The 18427-nt window shown below is 44.9% G+C and overlaps 1 protein-coding gene across 10 annotated transcripts in view; it reads left to right on the top strand.

Moving 5' to 3' along the window:
• The first annotated feature begins 1027 nt into the window (after positions 1-1027).
• Positions 1028-18427, top strand: part of NAV2 (neuron navigator 2) — a 220100-nt gene continuing 202700 nt past the window's right edge. For 7 of the 10 annotated variants that reach the window (XM_073658244.1, XM_073658235.1, XM_073658234.1 and 4 more), the window contains exon 1: positions 1028-1976. In XM_073658244.1, coding sequence (XP_073514345.1) covers positions 1719-1976 — 258 coding nt within the window. In that variant the 5' untranslated portion in view covers positions 1028-1718. The remainder of the gene's footprint in view (positions 1977-18427) is intronic. The other 3 variants (XM_073658241.1, XM_073658239.1, XM_073658237.1) reach the window with 1 other exon arrangement.

Raw genomic sequence — 18427 nt, 5'->3', positions numbered from 1 at the left:
TAATGTTTGGGGGCAGCAAATTTCAGTTTGCAAGTTTGACTTCATATAAATTGAAAGTGGAAAAAAAAATGTGTGAAAGCACGCACCGGAAGAATCCACATAAAAACTCCATATGACCAAAAGCTAATTATAACAAGAGGACAGCCTATGAAGGTCCATTTCCACTGTCTTATTTCAGCGCGTTCGCGAGCGCTGATCGATTATATGCAAGTGGATCGCCGCTCATCTACACGCTTGTTTACACCGGGTGATGTGCTGCCGAGAACGAGGAGTTTTATGCCTAAACCATCCGCTCATCAGATGAACATGCGTTTTGTTCATTTGTGGAGTGATTGGCGAACGAGCAAAAAACAGTTGCTTTTACGCACGCTCATTTGCTGGTTATTGGTCCATGTATAAGGGCCTCAAATCTTAAGCAAAGAAGGTTTGGATACCAATGTAGATGGAGATGGAGATTCTTTACTGTAAGAGCAGTGAGACTATTGAGCTTTCTGCCTAAGGCGGTTGTCAGAAGGTGATTGCACCCAGATGTCTTTCCTGAGTGTAACAATTTTCCAAGTTGTGGTTCTCATGTCATAATAAGGAATAATCGGGAAGGAATATTTTCCCGTGCATATTACTATGTATTCCATAGGTGTGTATTGCTACTATACTGCTCCTTAGTAACAGACCGTTGCTGGATTGTGATCCGGCTTTTGACCTGCATTTTATTCCAAGTCATTAGATAATATTCCGTCTTTCTGTACTGAGCAGACGGTCACATGACCCGTGCCCTGGTTCTGCACCGAGCCCTGCGCACATGACACATCTCAGGAAATGCGCCGCTTCCATCCAGGGCGATGTTTTTCCTTAAATCCACCAGGGCTGAATCACCCGTCCCTTTTTTCCCGGCAGTTATGTGGAGGTTTGAAATCTGGTTGCTTTTCCCTAGTACGGTGAGACGGCTCTGACAGCTCGGCAGCGGCCCCTCCTCTCCTGCAGAGAGATTTCCCATCCACCAACCAGCAGCCTCCATTATACTGTACTGTCAAAATGCAGGCTGCACCCACACACAGTCAGCTCTGTGCCACTGACACATTACTATTCTGCATAGGTCTACAGGTTGGGTTAGCTCTGTAGTACTGTGCGCTGTCACTGCACTGCTGAGATTTTCCCACTGGAACGTGCTCTGCGGCAGGATCCCATCAGCCAGACGGAGTTTTCTGCCGGGGTTTTTCAGCAGATGAACACCTCTAACTGGTGTCATAACTAAGACGCTTGATTCCCTCAAAAGCATATTGCAAAGGACACCAGCCGTCAGCGTCGTAAGCTGCATCTGCTTCTTGGCCGAGACATCCTAAGCTGGAAATCCTGCAGCTCCATGAGAAGCCATACTGATCCGGACCAGGGACGAACAGATGCTGCAGGTTTCTCAAGACGCATTTGAAGATGTACTGACAAGATAATGAAAACGAGCATTTACGTATTTCCCATTACAGGTGTCCGACAACGTGCTTGATGATCTGCCTAGAAGATTCCCATGAACTGAAATGCTCATGATGTCTTCTTTTTGGAGGAAACGTTCTGAGACCTTGTCTTGATGATGGAGGCAGGTCCACTGATTGAATTCATGTCTGGCTGTATAGCTCTGCAGTGGATGTGATTGTGAGAGTCTTCTTCTAACAGGACAAGCAGGTCTACAAAGAAGAAGAAAAAAAGGTGTCTAGAAGGTGGAGAAGATGCCATCCATCCTGGTGGCTTCCAAGATGAAATCGGGACTACCCAAACCGGTTCATAGTGCTGCTCCTATCCTTCACGTTCCCGCAAGGACAATCCCGCAGCCTTGTTACCTGAAATTAGGGAACAAGATAGAAGTGTCCAAGCCATTGTATACGACAAGTCAAATCCCACTGAAGCCACACTTTGGTTATGAGTCTACGGAGGAAGCTCTTCCCTTCAAGAAGACTGACTCATCGGAAAATGTATTCGACACACAGGTCAGAGAATGATCCTTTTACTACTGAGATGCCATCTCTACCATCTCTTGTGAGGCAGACAGTAAATGATGTAATGGGTAGAGCCGACCATGTAGAATAAAAAGGCAGTCAGCATGTCACCCAAAGAGGTTCTGGTGGCGGGAGGGTGATTGGAAGGAATAGGCAACTCACCCAAAGAGTTTCTAGTGGAGGTAGGGTGGTCCGCCCAAAGAGGATCTGGCGAAGGGAGGATGATTGGGATGGTTACCTTTTCCAACCAAAGAGGGTCTGGTGGATGAAGGATGGTCCAGAGAGTTACATAGGCCACCCAAAGAACATCTGGCAAATTGTAGGTGATTGGTAGAGTTACCTATTCCACCTAAATAGGTTCTGGCAGAGGGAGGGTGGTCTGGGGAGTAACCTATGCCATCCAGTGAGGTTGTATTAAAGGGAGGGTGGTCCGGAGAGTTATCTATGCCATCCAGTGAGGTTGTATTAAAGGGAGGGTGGTCTGGAGAGTTACCTATGCCATCCAGTGAGGTCCTAGTTCTAGTAAAGGGAGGGTGGTCTCGAGAGTTACCTATGCCATCCAGTGAGGTTCTAGTGGAGGATGGTGGTTGTCTGGAGAGTAACCTATACCATCCAGTGAGGTTCTAGTTAAGGGAAGGTGGTCTGAAGAGTTACCTATGTCATCTAGTGAGGTTCTAGTGAGGGGAGGGTGGTCCCGAGAGTTACCTAAACCATCCAGTGAGATTATAGTGGAGGGTGGGAGTGGTTTGGAGAGTAACCTATGCCATGTAGTGAGGTTCTAGTGAAGGGAGGGTGGTCCGGAGAGTTACCTATGCTATCCAGTGTGGTTCTAGTGGAGGGAGGGTGGTATGGAGAGTTACCTATGCCATCCAGTGAGGTTCTAGTTGAAGATGGGGGGTGGTCTGGAGAGTAACTTTTGCCATCCAGTGAGGGTCTAGTGAAAGGAGGGTGGTCCAGAGAGTTACCTGTGCCATCCAGTGAGGTTCTAGTGGAGGGAGGGTGGTCCAGAGAGTTACCTGTGCCATCCAGTGAGGTTCCAGTGGAGGGTCGGTGGTCCGGAGAATTTCCTATTCCATTCAGTGGAGTTTTGGTGAAGGGTGGGTGGTCCGGAGAATTACCTATTCCATTCAGTGGGGTTTTGGTGAAAGGAGGGTGATCCGGAGAGTTACCTGTGCAATCCAGTGAGGTTTTGGTGCAAGGAGGGTGAGTGGGAGTGTTACCCAAGCCGGTAGTAGTGTTAGTGGTGGTCATGTGGGGGAGGTATAGTGATCATTCTCCATGCCACTTGCCAGGTCTTAGTGTATGTATGAGTTGCTCTGACTCCTCTATGTGATTCCTGTAGAATATAGACCTCCTCCCTCATAGATTTAGATTTTTGTTGTTTTTTTGGTATTAAAATGGATGGATTTTGTTTATGAAACCCATCATAAATAATGGATTCAGGATCAGATATGTCAGTATGTGATTCCTATAGAGCAGACTATACAAGCAGAGAGCTTGCCAGTTGCCACCCAACAAGATTTTTGCAGAGGTTGGGAGGGGGTTGATTAGGAAAAATTTCTATTGAAAATATTCCATACCCCTCTGAGAGGCTGCAAAATGGGTGTTACCTACTGATCCTCCCTCATGCCAGGTCTCAGTATATGTGGGCACAATTTACCTTGTCACAGGATATGTGATTCCTCTTCCCCGAATGGGTTTTAGATGTATTTTATGTACTGATTAATTGAGATTAATCTGGATGGATGTTAGTAATCTGGGTCATAAATGATGGATATAGGGTTAAATATGTAAGTACGGGATTCCTATAGAGCAGCCGGGCCCCGAACCCTGATCCCTGCTGCTTTTTCCATCATATTCCCCTCCATCTAATAGTAGCAGATTCTGACAGGTGTCGTCTTGGAAAGCAAAGTCAGACGGGAAGGATGTGACTTTAATGCTAAGATGGAGAGGAAGGAGATGATGTCTGAGCAGTGGTGTAATTCTGCAGTCCTATGTAATGCAGTGCTAGATATAATGGAGATCAGTCTGTGATGTAATTGGGTGGGGGTGAGGGGTGCTGAGGTTTTCGGGGGAGCAGATTTCATTGATATTTGCTATGTTGTGTATGTGAAAACCGCTACGGAGAATGCTTCATCACACGGGAGAAGTGTTACTCTAGAAAATTGGGCTGGTAACACGGAGGCGCTGGGTGCAGAGAAGTGTGAAGATGGATTTTGGCAGCCGCAGAATGGCTTCCTGTCAATGTGTGGTTATGAATCACTGTATCCTCCCCGATGGGGCGATGCTGGCCAGATTTGGGGATAGGTGATGAGATCAGGTGGGTTATTACGAGTGTGTATGGGGGGCGCTGGCCTGTATGATGGGGGCAGTCCTCCTCCCATGGAGCCTGCCGTTAGCAGCGGTTTACCCAGCAGATGGCATTGAGCGGTTATATTTAGTCTTTCTATAAAAGTCATTTTTTCCTACAAACACATTGGAAAATTCATTCTGAAGCCAGTTCTCCCAGCAGCGTGGAGAGAAAGACTGGGAAGGGGTGTCACTGCGGGGTCAGATGGTGGAGGCACCTGTTACAGGGAGGAAACTCCACTGCATCCAGTGCCTGCACCCGGCCACCCAGCTTTCCCAGGCTCCTGAATGGCATCGCTACTTCTATGTAACTGCTTCACTGGGCGGATACTAGAAAGCTGGGTGACAACCCTTTCATCAGATGCAATGGCGGCTACATTGGTTGTCATCTGGTTTTGTCAGATACAAGTAGAAACAAATAATTCCTCACAAAAGACGTGGAAATATCACGTTTATGCCTTTAAGGTATGACCCTCCCGGATACATAATGAGATGCAGGTGCTCCTACGCTGTGCACATGCAGCCGTGGATGAGGAGCGCACCCATCTGATGATATACTCCGCAGTGCTGACACGCCGAACCTCTGCACAGAACACGGCCGTCCCTGGAGCGCTGCACCTCCTTACTGACCATATACTCTGCACTGTGCATGGCATACAAAGCCCATCCCTAATACACATGACATACCGCCCTAATACTCTGTACTGTACCGCTGACGTACCGCCCTTATTCTCTACTGTATAGCTGACATACCGCTCTAATACTCTGGACTGTACAGCTGACATACCATCCTAATACTCTGCACTGTACAGCTGACATACCACCCTAATACTCTGCACTGTACAGCTGACATACCAGCCTAATACTCTGCACTGTACAGCTGACATACCGCCCTAATACTCTGTACTGTACCGCTGACGTACCGCCCTAATTTTCTACTGTATAGCTGACATACCGCTCTAATACTCTGGACTGTACAGCTGACATACCATCCTAATACTCTGCACTGTACAGCTGACATACCACCCTAATACTCTGCACTGTACAGCTGACATACCAGCCTAATACTCTGCACTGTACAGCTGACATACCGCCCTAATACTCTGTACTGTACAGCTGACATACCGCCCTAATACTCTGTACTGTACAGCTGACATACCGCCCTAATACTCTGTACTGTACAGCTGACATACCGCCCTAATACTCTGGACTGTACAGCTGACATACCGTTCTAATACTCTGGACTGTACAGCTGACATACCGCCCTAATACTCTGGACTGTACAGCTGACATACCATCCTAATACTCTGCACTGTACAGCTGACATACCACCCTAATACTCTGCACTGTACAGCTGACATACCATCCTAATACTCTGCACTGTGCAGCTGACATACCGCCCTAATACTCTGTACTGTACAGCTGACATACCATCCTAATACTCTGCACTATGCAGCTGACATACCGCCCTAATACTCTGTACTGTACAGCTGACATAGCGCCCTAATACTCTGGACTGTACAGCTGACATACCGCCCTAATACTCTGGACTGTACAGCTGACATACCGCCCTAATACTCTGGACTGTACAGCTGACATACCGCCCTAATACTCTGGACTGTACAGCTGACATACCGCCCTAATACTCTGGACTGTACAGCTGACATACCGCCCTAATACTCTGGACTGTACAGCTGACATACCACCCTAATACTCTGTACTGTGCAGCTGATATACCGCCCTAATACTCTGCACTGTACAGCTGACATACCGCCCTAACACTCTGTACTGGACAGCTGATATACCGCCCTAATACTCTGTACTGTGCAGCTGATATACCGCCATAATACTCTGCACTGTACTGCTGACATACCGCCCTAATACTCTGTACTGTACAGCTGATATACCGCCATAATGCTCTGTACTGGACAGCTGACATACCGCCCTAATACTCTGTACTGTACAGCTGATATACCGCCATAATACTCTGCACTGTACAGCTGACATACCGCCCTAATACTCTGTACTGTACAGCTGACATACCGCCATAATACTCTGTACTGTACAGCTGACATACCGCCCTAATACTCTGTACAGGACAGCTGACATAGCGCCATAATACTCTGTACTGTACAGCTGACATACCGCCCTAATACTCTGTACAGGACAGCTGACATACCGCCATAATACTCTGTACTGGACAGCTGACATACCGCCCTAATACTCTGTACTGTACAGCTGATATACCGCCATAATACTCTGCACTGTATCGCTGGCACAATACGCTGTTCTGACATACCCATATTCTCTGAGGTTCACATTGCCAACTTTGCGGCATTACACGAAAGCAGATCAGGTGTTTGCTGATTGGCGGTTGTTTCATTGCTTATTTGGACAGATACTCACCACCCATGTGCATGGAACCATCAGTAATGGACCGATCTGTGCACTTTTCCTGTCATTGTTCTCAGCAGCGCAGGTCCTTATTACATTGGAGGATGTGCTGCCGAGAACAATAATTTCACCCAATGACCAATCATCGGCAGCCTGGGTACACTGGCCGATAATTGGGAAACGTTCCGGATGATCGTGCAGTGTACCCGCTCTCGTACTGTACTGCTGCCCCGGATAGTATATAATCCCGAACCTCCCGCTCTGTGCTGAGAAACCAGTCCGAGAGGTTTATCCACAATGCAACGTGCTGTACTGCCGCCCTACTGACACTAATGTTCTGCACTCAGCCACTGACCTGTCAATGTGCCCACCATTCACTGTAGGACAACTGTATATATATATAGGTGTGTGTGTGTATGTATATTTCTAGATATTTCCGAGTAACTCCATGATGCTGCTGCCTGCAGACATTAAATCTCCGGAGCACTAGAGGATTTAATTATGACTAGTAAATGTAATAAGCGATGCATTATTCTGCAGCCGGAGGGAGATGGATATGCCATTAAGCGTACGTCCCTATTTGTTTAGATGACAGCTTTCATTTAAATACCAAACATACCTTTAGGTGGATATATATATAAGTATATATATATATATAATATACAGGAGGCTGCTCGTAATGTGATTGATAGCTTAGCCTCTTGTTTCTGCTGCTATGGAAACCAAATTCACAATCCTCTGCTTTATCATTAAGATCTGCTGTTCAGAAGGGAATTTATATATAACTTGTATCGTTGGCTGCAGAATCCATTATCTGGAGCTGAAGAATTTCCAAGAACGATCGTAGAAAAATAATGTAGCTAACATAAGCAGTGGCCCAAGTGACCGGACTACCTGTCTTCCATAAATCAGAGCCGTCATATAGCTAAAATCTTATGTCTTTACTTTGACCTTTTGAGTTTTGGGAATGCCCCTTCAAATTATCAATTTATATTGGCCTGAAACAGACACTAGAGGGAGCTGAAGAGATTACTGCATATAATGAATATGTAATAAAACCGTATTCAGGGAGCTCCCCCTAGTGGTAGCTGCGGGTAGACAGATTTTTTTTTCCTGATATGGTACTTTCTATGTACAGAAGTTTCTTAAAGTGTACCTATCATTTCAGGTAACTTCAGAATAAGCTGTTCTGTTGTGTGTGTACATGAGAAATAACACTACTTCTGCCCAGTATATGACTTTATCCTGCATTTTACATTGGTTTTTCCATCTGCAAGCTCTATCTTTACACTGTTGTCTTTAAGCTAGTGGGTGGTGACTATCTGCTATGAAGTTTCCCATACACAATACACCCAGATATGAGGGATTCCTGTTCTCCTGACACAAACAGAGGGTGCTGCTGCATTTTTTTTACTTTTCGTCTCACCCCAGAGCTGGATTCACAGCTACATCACTCAGTACTACTGTACAACTTCCTCCATGTTGCACATGTTCACAAGCTGCATGGAGGTCATTTAAACAGTGGTATTGAGTAGTGTAGCTGTGAATCCAGCTCTGGGATGTGATGAATAGTTACGAAAGTACAGCAGCACCCTTTGTGTGTCTGTGCCCCTCTCACTCTACTCTTATCCCTTATTCTTTGCATAGATGTTAATAGGCAACTGTAATCTGATCTCTCAGTGAGCTGACAGCCCTTCTTGTTTTGACGAAGATGGATTTGAGCAGCTTATAAATGAAAAACGACGCCAATATCTCTGATAAAGATATATTACAAAGTTACATACAAAGCTATATTTGCTTTTTCTGTTGATTTAAGCAACCGCAACCATTTAAAAGGGGTGGTCTGGGCAGCAGGCACTCGTTAAGTAAAAACAAAATAAGTCATAGTCACCCCCTGGATCCAGCGCATGCTGCTCCATGGTCCATGCTGACAACGGAAGCAATGACTGTGTCATTCAATCACCACGTAGCCGCTGCAGTTTGTGATTGGCTACAGTGGTCATGTGACTTGAATCGCGTGTTTTTGGATGTTTTTCTAATGACGGCGGGTCAAGGCACCCAATCGCGGTCCTGTGGCTGATTCAGTGGCTCGGACATTGTTTCCAGCTCGGACGCAGACCACAGAGGGGCCTGTGCTGTATCCAGGACGGTGACAGCAGGGGAGTATGATTTATTTTGTCACGTTTACAGGTTCCAACTCTCAGGAAACGAGCACCAGGACAAATCCCCTTCAATTATATCCTTTTCTGGGAAAGCTGGGTGACACTCGTCCCCTCAGACTCTAAACAGAGAATGTACTCCTGTTATTCGGACATATGGTGAGATACAGCATTGCATTGCCACTTCTGACAACCCTTATGGGAGCTCTGCTGGTGGCCATATTGGTTGTCACCCAAGCTGTGAAGAAACAAGCTGTTCTGTTTCAGTCCTTATCCTGCTGCTTGTCATTACTCAGTTCTGCTGTTACTGCTGTTATTGGGAGCAATGGTGATAATAGTGTCCTCGTAGGGAATTTCCAGATAAGTCCTTTGATTATTCTGCAGATTGGCTCTAGAGTGGAAATCCCCTTTAAGGCCGTAGCTACAGTATATATAGTGCCTTGAAAAAGTATTCACAGCGCATAAATTTTTTCACGTTACACCCACAAACCTAAATGTATTTTATGTGATATAACAACACAAAGCAGCAAGTATTGGTGACGTGTAAAGGGAATTATACATTAGTTTTCTGATTATTTTAAAAATATAAATCTGAAAATTGTGTCGTGCATTTGTATTCAGCCCCCCTAAGTCAATACTTTGTAGACCACCTTTCGCTGCAATTACTGCTGCAAGTCTTTTGGGGTCTGTCTCTACCAGCTTTGCACATCTAGAGGTGAAATTTTTGCCCCTTTCTCTTTGCACTCTCGCTCAGTGAGATTGGATTGAGAGACGTCTGTGAACAGTAATTTTCACATCTTGTCACAGATTCTCAATGGGATTTTGGTCTGGACTGTGATTGCGCCAGCGCCATTCACGCACATGAATATGCTTTGATGTAAACCTTCCTTTGTAGCTCTGGCAGGATGTTTAGGGTCATTGTCCTCCTGGAAGATAAACCTACGCCACAGTCTCAAGTCTTTTGCAGCCTCTAACAGGTTTTTCTCCAGGATTGCCCTGTGTTTAGCTCCATACATCTTCTCATCAACTCTGACCAGCTTCCTTGCCCCTGCTAAAAAAAGCCTCCCTACAGCAGGATACTGCCACAACCATGTGTGACTGTGGGTATGGTGTTTTCAGGGTGATGTGCAGTGTTAGTTTTCTGCCGCACATAACATGTGGAATTTAACCCAAAAAGTTCCACTTTGGTCTCATCTGACCAGTGCACCTTTTTCCACGTGCTCGCTGTGTCCCTACATGACTTTTTGCAAACTGCAAATGGGAATTCCTATGACTTCCTTTCAAAAATTATTTCTTCTTGCAACTCTTCCATAAAGGCCAAATTTGTGGATGACACGATCAATAGTTGCCTGTGGACACATTCTCTCACCTGAGCTGTGGATCCCTATAGCTCCTCCAGAGTGACCATGGGCTCTTGGCTGCTCCTCTAACTGTCTAAGTCCAATCACCCAATCTGAGGCAGGGGCGTGCTGAGCTGTCGGTATTGTGATTGACAGCCCAGCTGACCAATCTGGCCGGGCTGTAGGGTCTTCCAGTTATCACCCATTCTGTGTGATTACCTGGCTATTTAGCTGGCTGGCTACTATCAGACCTTGCCAGTTGTAGCTTTTACCTCAGTGGTGTGTTTGCTTTGTGCTTTGTATTCCGATGTTCTGATCTTTGTTGCCAGACCTTGGATTTACCTTTTTTCTAGCCTTTTGTATTACCCTTTTTTGCCTTGACGCGCTCTGACCTTGATTTCCTAACCGCGCTCTGACCTTGATTTTTTTAACCCCGGTCTTTGCCTTCAACTACTCATTTGTATTATCCCTTTGTCTATGATGTACCCTCCTGGCATTTGACCTCGGACTCTTTGACCTTTCCGTCTCATGGCTTGCCTGTGAGAAGTGAATCAACGTCACACCTGCTTTTTCTCTTCTCCACAACTTTATCCCTGACCTGTCTGATGTGATCCTTGGTTTTCTTGGTGCTGTTTGATCCTTAATGTTCTCAAACAAACCTCTGAGGCCTTCACAGAACAGCTGTAGTTATACTGAGAATAAATTACACACGGGTGGACTCCATTTACTAATGATGTGACTTCTGGAAGCAATTGGTCACTCAGGATTTTATTTAGGGGCATCTGACTACAGGGGGCTAAATACAAATGCACATCACAATTTTCAGATTTATGTTTGTAAAATATTTAGAAAACTCTATGATTTCCTTTATATTTCAGAAATACTTGCTACTTTGTGTTTGTATCACATAAAATCCCGATAAAATATATTTAGGTTTGTGGGTGTAACGTGAAAAAAATGTGGCAAAGTTCGCGGGGTATGAATACTTTTTCAAGGCCCTGTAGGTAGATCCATTCTTCTGTGTTGACTTGTTGTAACCCGCAGCGTTGTGTATGTTCCTACCCTTTATCTTCTCATTTGCCTCTTATTTCAGTATATCCATGGCTACAGAGTAAATCGGCCCCAGCTCGTCCTCCGGGCTCCTCCAGTATTTATGGTCTGAGGTTTTCTGCATTATGATGGGGGTCAGGTAAAGTACGGGAGCGCCAGGGGTGTAGAAATGTGTGCACACGTGTGTATATTATTACAAGCCGCGGTATAGACAAAGTAGCAAAGCTAAAAAGTGCGGTCCCCTTTAGCATCCCACTGTGAACAATGGGGGGCATTTCTGAATGACCGTGTGCCCCCATCCCTCCCCAATTGTGTATTTTTGCACAAGTCAGCCATATTGCTTTCCCAGAGATGGATATTATTCACATAAGTAGGAAAATAAACTAGATCCGACCCTGCTAGAGGAATGTAGGAAAACCGGTTCCGGAGTTTCATCATTTCATCTAATGATTGCGTGAAGGGAATCAGGGGGTTTGGAGCTTTGTATCAGGGTAAAACCTTCAGTACCGAGCCACCATGTTGATGAATATGATGAAGCTATACATCGTGCTTGACTGGGTTTGCTGGAACTTATAGTGCACCAGCAACTGGAGCCTCTTGGGTTATGTTCATGATGTGTATATATAGATTGGATTGTCCTCATTGCCATTTCTTCGCTTTTCCGCACGACATAAGTCGCGTTACTTATTTCCACTGCAGGATTATTTTCCTCTAAAAATCCACCTGCAAGTTTTCTGTTTTCGGGGATGTGCACGCTGAGTCTTGTTAATGAGTTTTTGCAGTGGAAACCGGGCAGGAACCCCAAGTTTTTCAGGATAATTTTTGGAGAAGGAAATGAGCGCAATCTCCCCAAATCCTCCTTAAAAACTCAAAAGCCTTGAAAGACTTGGGAGTTTCTGCAAATCTTAGCAAAAAGATTCAGTGCGCGCATAGCTTTAATGTGAAAAGGGGTTACAAGAATGACATTCATATGTGGGGTTTGTGGGCTCAATGATCGCTAGGTGTCACAATACAAGTGAATGGGGTCACATTGCACAAGCAAGTCGCATAAAATGAACTTTTGTTGACCTGCGTGTCGTGGCACCCTCGGGGTTGCACTGCGACCTCATTCACTTGTATTGCTCTAGCGATCTTTGGCAGCATGATAAGTGTCGTGGCCAAAGTTGCCAGGTACCTTTTCTTAAGTGCATGTATTTTTGGCTTAAAAAAAAATATATAAAAATCATTGGTTTTGATTAAAAATGTTGCACCATTTGCCTTTTATAGCCTGAGTGTCGCACCGGTCAGTGAGCTCGTTCTGACGATCCAATGGCAATAGGAGGGTTTCTAACTTTTTTATCTGTCTTTTTTTTTTTCATCCCTCGTCAGCTGCTTTATAACCATAGACCACATCAAAGACGAATGAGCCAGGGTAATGAAGAGCTTGTAAAAGCAAAGCTGTGAAAAATTTTATCGAAACTGAATTGCAGAAAATATTGCACTATGAGTATTCTCCGGTGACGGTGCTAGGGGCGAGCGGTCATGTGACCGCAAGAATATGATTTGCATACTTCCTGACACATTCCGACTAATCGTGTCCAGCTTCACTCAATACACTTGCATGGAGTGAGGCTGGACACGTCTAGTCGGCATGTGACCGCATGTATGCAAATCACATAATTACGGTCATGCACCCGCCGATTCTGGCACCGGAGCGTGATGTAAGGATTCACTTCTAGCCTAAGGCTGGACAACCCCCTTAAATAAAAAAAATAATGTCCCCGGGGGTAGCCAACTGCCTTCAAGAATCTGCAATAAAATCCATGTCATATGTGACATGTGCAGTATAAATCTTCCACTTTGATCTTCTCCTCGACTTCCAGACTTATACTGACACTTCTACACCTGTCCAGGGAGATGATCATTTGGCTGCAATGATTATCCATTTTCCCAGAGAGTCTTAGTCTAGTCGCTTTGCATTCTGGGAGTCTGGACCCGCCGTGGGGCCCCAGCAGTGAGTTTTATGGTGTGTGAGGATCGGGTCACCGTTCAGTTTGCATCTTTTGCATTGATGTCGCTCCCACCGAAGCGGCCGCACTCCTCCTCCTCCTCCTTCTGGGGCCACAGGTGGCAGCACCATCCTTTCCTAGGTCCATTTGCCTTTTTCTAGAGCCGACATTATTTCCATAATGTAAATGGCTGACCTCTCTGTGTATTACTAGACGTGAACCATCGGTACATTCTGTAATAGGAAACTGCCTTTCCCTTCACGCTCGGCTGGAAGCCGCTCAAACGTTTTTACCATTTGCAATCCTCTATTTTTAACTTTGCCTTTTACTTTTTCTCGAATTTCTGGGAAACTTTGGAGATGGAAGTTGAGTAGTTCTTATGTCGTGTCGCACTTTTAGTTTATGGAGGGGGGTGGATTCCGGGAATAGAATGATTTTAGTAATATGATGACTATGACGACCTCCCAGAACATTTATTTATTAGATGATTCAGTTTTGCTACGACGTCACGATGATGATGATGATAAGGGAGGACGAGGACCATATTCAGTACGTCTCCAGTCTCCTTATATGATGAAGGTTTAAGAAAAACCAATGCACTTTTTATTATTATTATTATTATTATTATTATTATTATTATTAGACTATGTGCCCACGATGCAGAAATGCTGCATATTTTTTCCGCTTCTCCCTGGCAGGAAAAACACATGCGGTTTTCCTGCCAGGGACATGCGGATGTGAAGCGTTCTTCACTTGCATTTCCGCATGCGAGTTATCAAGCGCTTTTCCAAGCGATTTTAGTATCACTTGGAAAGTGCTTGACAACTTGGTCACACTATATAAATCCATGCAAACGGCATAGAGTTATATAGTGTGACCAAGTAATAGTTAAAAAAAAAAAAGAATAAGAATGGTAAAAAATAAAGATTATACTTAACTCCCGATGACTCCTGGTATTTTCTCCGCTCCGTCTGGTCTGTTGTATGGGTCGCGGTGGTGTGAAAGGACCTGCGGAGACGTCATTGAGTCATCGCAGGTCCTTCACACCACCGCGACCCATACAACAGACCAGACGGAGCGGAGAAAACACCGGGGGCCATCGGAAGGTGAGTATAATCTTTTTATTTTTTATTTTAAATTCTTTTTTTTACAGGTACTATGGTACCTGGGTCTGGAGGAGAGAGTCTCCTCTTCTCCAAACCCGGGTACCATCCGCACATTGAAACGCTTAATATCCGGATATTATGCGATTCAATGCAAGTCAATGGCGGCGATTACTCTGCTTGTCCGCAAAATTAATGGACATGCTGCGGATTTTTCTGCAATGATAATCCACAGTGGAAATTTCCGCAGCATGTGCACAGCACATGTGGATTATCATTGAGGACCATGGGGCACGTATTACCAAGCGTTTTTTAAGCATTTTCGCTGGGGAAATTCTGCGGCAAAAATGCTTGAAAAATGCAGCCTATTATTATTATTCTGTGTATGCGAACCAGAATGGGTCTATTCACTGACAGCAAGCACAGCACTTAAAAATGGCAAAACTAACGCACTCAAGAGACAAATTTACAAAGTCTGGGTATGACTTTGCTAATTCTTAAAGGGACGACCACTTGTGAATGTATGTGCTCACGTGATATTATGTCACGTCATCGCTGCAGCTAATCAGCAGCTGCTGATTGGCTGCAGTCTTCTTTATCCCGTCAGATCAGTCTTCCAGTGGCTCAGAAATATAGGATTGAGCAAGAGGGGGCAAGCGACAAAAAGGTCCAAATAATGAAATGGGAGACATGTATAAGATACAGAGTCCATAAAGAATGAATGAAGGAGGATGAGGACACGTTGGTAAAGATGGCTCCTCGGATCTTTCCTGCTGTCACATTAGATTTCTGTGCCGCCGCCGTTCTTCTCTGGAGGTGAATTACCCTTCATGGGTGAAATACAGACCTCAGCCTCGAACATGCAGCGAAGTGACACGTTAGTGACATCCGGATGAGCACTTGTGACTCTAATCAGACTCCTTGCCGTTCCTTGAGATGCAAATGACTTAACGTTTCCAAGAAAGTTTCTGAGCTGCGGCTTCTTTGATGCCGTGGTATGAAATAATAGGAAAGTTGAAGCCCTGGGGACATCTTTACCAGCAGGAGCCTTTGAACATAAGAGGTCGCGTTCCATCGGAGGTTAAAAGAGAGTCAAATCTGGAACTAGAAATGAGCCGTTTGGTGCAAATTTGGACCATAGATTTGGCAATTTCTTAATTGAGTGACAACCAATATGCTCAGTTCACAAGTATAACTCCCATAAAGGTTGTCACCAATCTTTCCCCATGTTGGGGACTTGGCCGCACATGCTCTATGCTCTATATTCATGTGTATGGGAATTCTAGAAATGGCCAAGCACTGCCTTAATATTTGGGCTCCTGCACACGACTGTAAAAATCGGACCTGTGCTATCCGTCATTACTGGCCACTCCATAGCCGGCAAGCTGTGTCCTATACTCTTACTGCAATGTCTTTCCAGCTCCTATAATACCCTGAACGGAGTCTTCTTCACAGAAGTCAGGTCTATTCAGGTCAAAGTGAGCTTCTACCCTGACAGACGTCACCTCTACTTACACTCCTGGAATACGGAGCGCACCGTCACTGGGATTCATGCTAAATTGTCAGGAAAAGTCACGGGAGACATAACTTGTATTTGTGTGATGGCCTACAACCTACTCCATGCTCCCACGTGCTTTGTAGAAACCAAGCGTTTTTTCTGCACCAACCTACGCAATAACAATCTGCTCTGATTATTGCGTTTTTGATACATTTTCCCCGATTTCTTTTAAAGAGGTTTTCATGTGCAGAAGCGATGGGATTCTGTGTATTAAAAAAAAACAATTGAAATTTTTGCATGCTTTCTTGTCAGGTTCCCCATAGAAACCTATAGGGAAAAAAAACAAATCAAAATGCACAGTGGGTATGAGGTTCCATGAGATGACATTCACTTTGGTTGAGCACCAAATTTTCTGCACAAAAAAATGCAGCAGGAAAAAAACCTGCAGCTTATATTTTTTACATGGAAATGTGGCCTTAACAAGTGGCTGAGGGCAATTTTTCTGCAGAGCTTTTTGTATCCTGCAACATGCAAATATTGTATCTATAGGCATTATCAAACAGCTTTGCACAGACCCTGAGTGGCATATCAATCTACACTAGGCTGCAGAGCTTCCTCTCTAAAAAACAAAAAAAAATGATTCAGAGCCTGGATGACCCGATCAGTTCCCTGTAGGATAGCAGAGCGCTGCCAATCAGTTCCCTGTAGGATAGCAGAGCGCTGCCAATCAGTTCCCTGTAGGATAGCAGAGCGCTGCCAATCAGTTCCCTGTAGGATAGCAGAGCGCTGCCGATCAGTTCCCTGTAGGATAGCAGAGCGCTGCCGATCAGTTCCCTGTAGGATAGCAGAGCGCTGCCGATCAGTTCCCTGTAGGATAGCAGAGCGCTGCCGATCAGTTCCCTGTAGGATAGCAGAGCGCTGCCGATCAGTTCCCTGTAGGATAGCAGAGCGCTGCCGATCAATTCCCTGTAGGATAGCAGAGCACTGCCGATCAGTTCCCTGTAGGATAGCAGAGCGCTGCCGATCAGTTCCCTGTAGGATAGCATAGCGCTGCCGATCAGTTCCCTTTAGGATAGCAGAGCACTGCCATGTATCTGACACTGCTGATCAGCCTCACCCCAGGAACCCCGCTGTGCTGTAGCCATGTATACATCTGTGATACATCTGTGATACATCAGCTACTTACATAAGCAGAAAACCAATAGAGATACAATCTTTCTTCATTAATTGCTGATTAGTTTGTGGGTTTCTCAGAAGTCTTTGCAGATGTTCGCTATGGTTTAGACTTCCTGCTTGGATGGTTGGTTGTGCTGAGTTACTGCAGACGTGTCGTGTGTATCATGACTGTGTAAACCATAACTATGTGAGTAACGTGAGATACAACCCACAACATATCAGGACACCAATCACATCCGATACTGCTCTCACACTATACCAGAAAACCTGTAAAAAACTCAGAAAGAAAATACAAATTGCATGAAGACACTGCCCATATGAAATGATGGAGATATAATGTCTCTCACTATACATGCATTACATTATATTACATATCCAGTACTGATCCTGAGTTACATCCTGTATTATACTCCAGAGCTGCACTCACAATTCTGCTGGTGCAGTCACTGTGTACATACATTACATTACTGATCCTATACAGATCCTGAGTTATATCCTGTATTATACCCCAGAGCTGCACTCACTATTCTGCTGGTGCAGTCACCGTGTACATACATTACATTACTGATCCTGAGTTACAACCTGTATTAAACTCCAGAGCTGCACTCACTATTCTGCTGGTGCAGTCACTGTGTACATACATTACATTACTGATCCTATACAGATCCTGAGTTACATCCTGTATTATACTCCAGAGCTGCACTCACAATTCTGCTGGTGCAGTCACTGTGTACATACATTACATTACTGATCCTGTACTGATCCTGAGTTACATCCTGTATTATACTCCAGAGCTGCACTCACTATTCTGCTGGTGCAGTCACTGTGTACATACATTACATTACTGATCCTGTACTGATCCTGAGTTACATCCTGTATTATACTCCAGAGCTGCACTCACTATTCTGCTGGTGGAGTCACTGGGTACATACATTACATTACTTATCCTGTACTGATCCTGAGTTACATCCTGTATTATACTCCAGAGCTGCACTCACTATTCTGCTGGTGGAGTCACTGTGTACATACATTACATTACTGATCCTGTACTGATCCTGAGTTATATCCTGTAGTATACTCCAGAGCTGCACTCACTATTCTGCTGGTGGAGTCACTGGGTACATACATTACATTACTTATCCTGTACTGATCCTGAGTTACATCCTGTATTATACTCCAGAGCTGCACTCACTATTCTGCTGGTGGAGTCACTGTGTACATACATTACATTACTGATCCTGTACTGATCCTGAGTTATATCCTGTAGTATACTCCAGAGCTGCACTCACTATTCTGCTGGTGCAGTCACTGTGTACATACATTACATTACTGATCCTGTACTGATCCTGAGTTACATCCTGTAGTATACTCCAGAGCTGCACTCA

This window comes from Phyllobates terribilis, unplaced genomic scaffold (genome assembly GCF_046119375.1).
Source record: "Phyllobates terribilis strain yellow unplaced genomic scaffold, ASM4611937v1 Scaffold_13__5_contigs__length_258822181, whole genome shotgun sequence".
Taxonomy (NCBI): domain Eukaryota; kingdom Metazoa; phylum Chordata; class Amphibia; order Anura; family Dendrobatidae; genus Phyllobates; species Phyllobates terribilis.
Note: the sequence above shows the minus strand (reverse complement) of the source record. Positions and strands in the feature narration are given on the sequence as shown.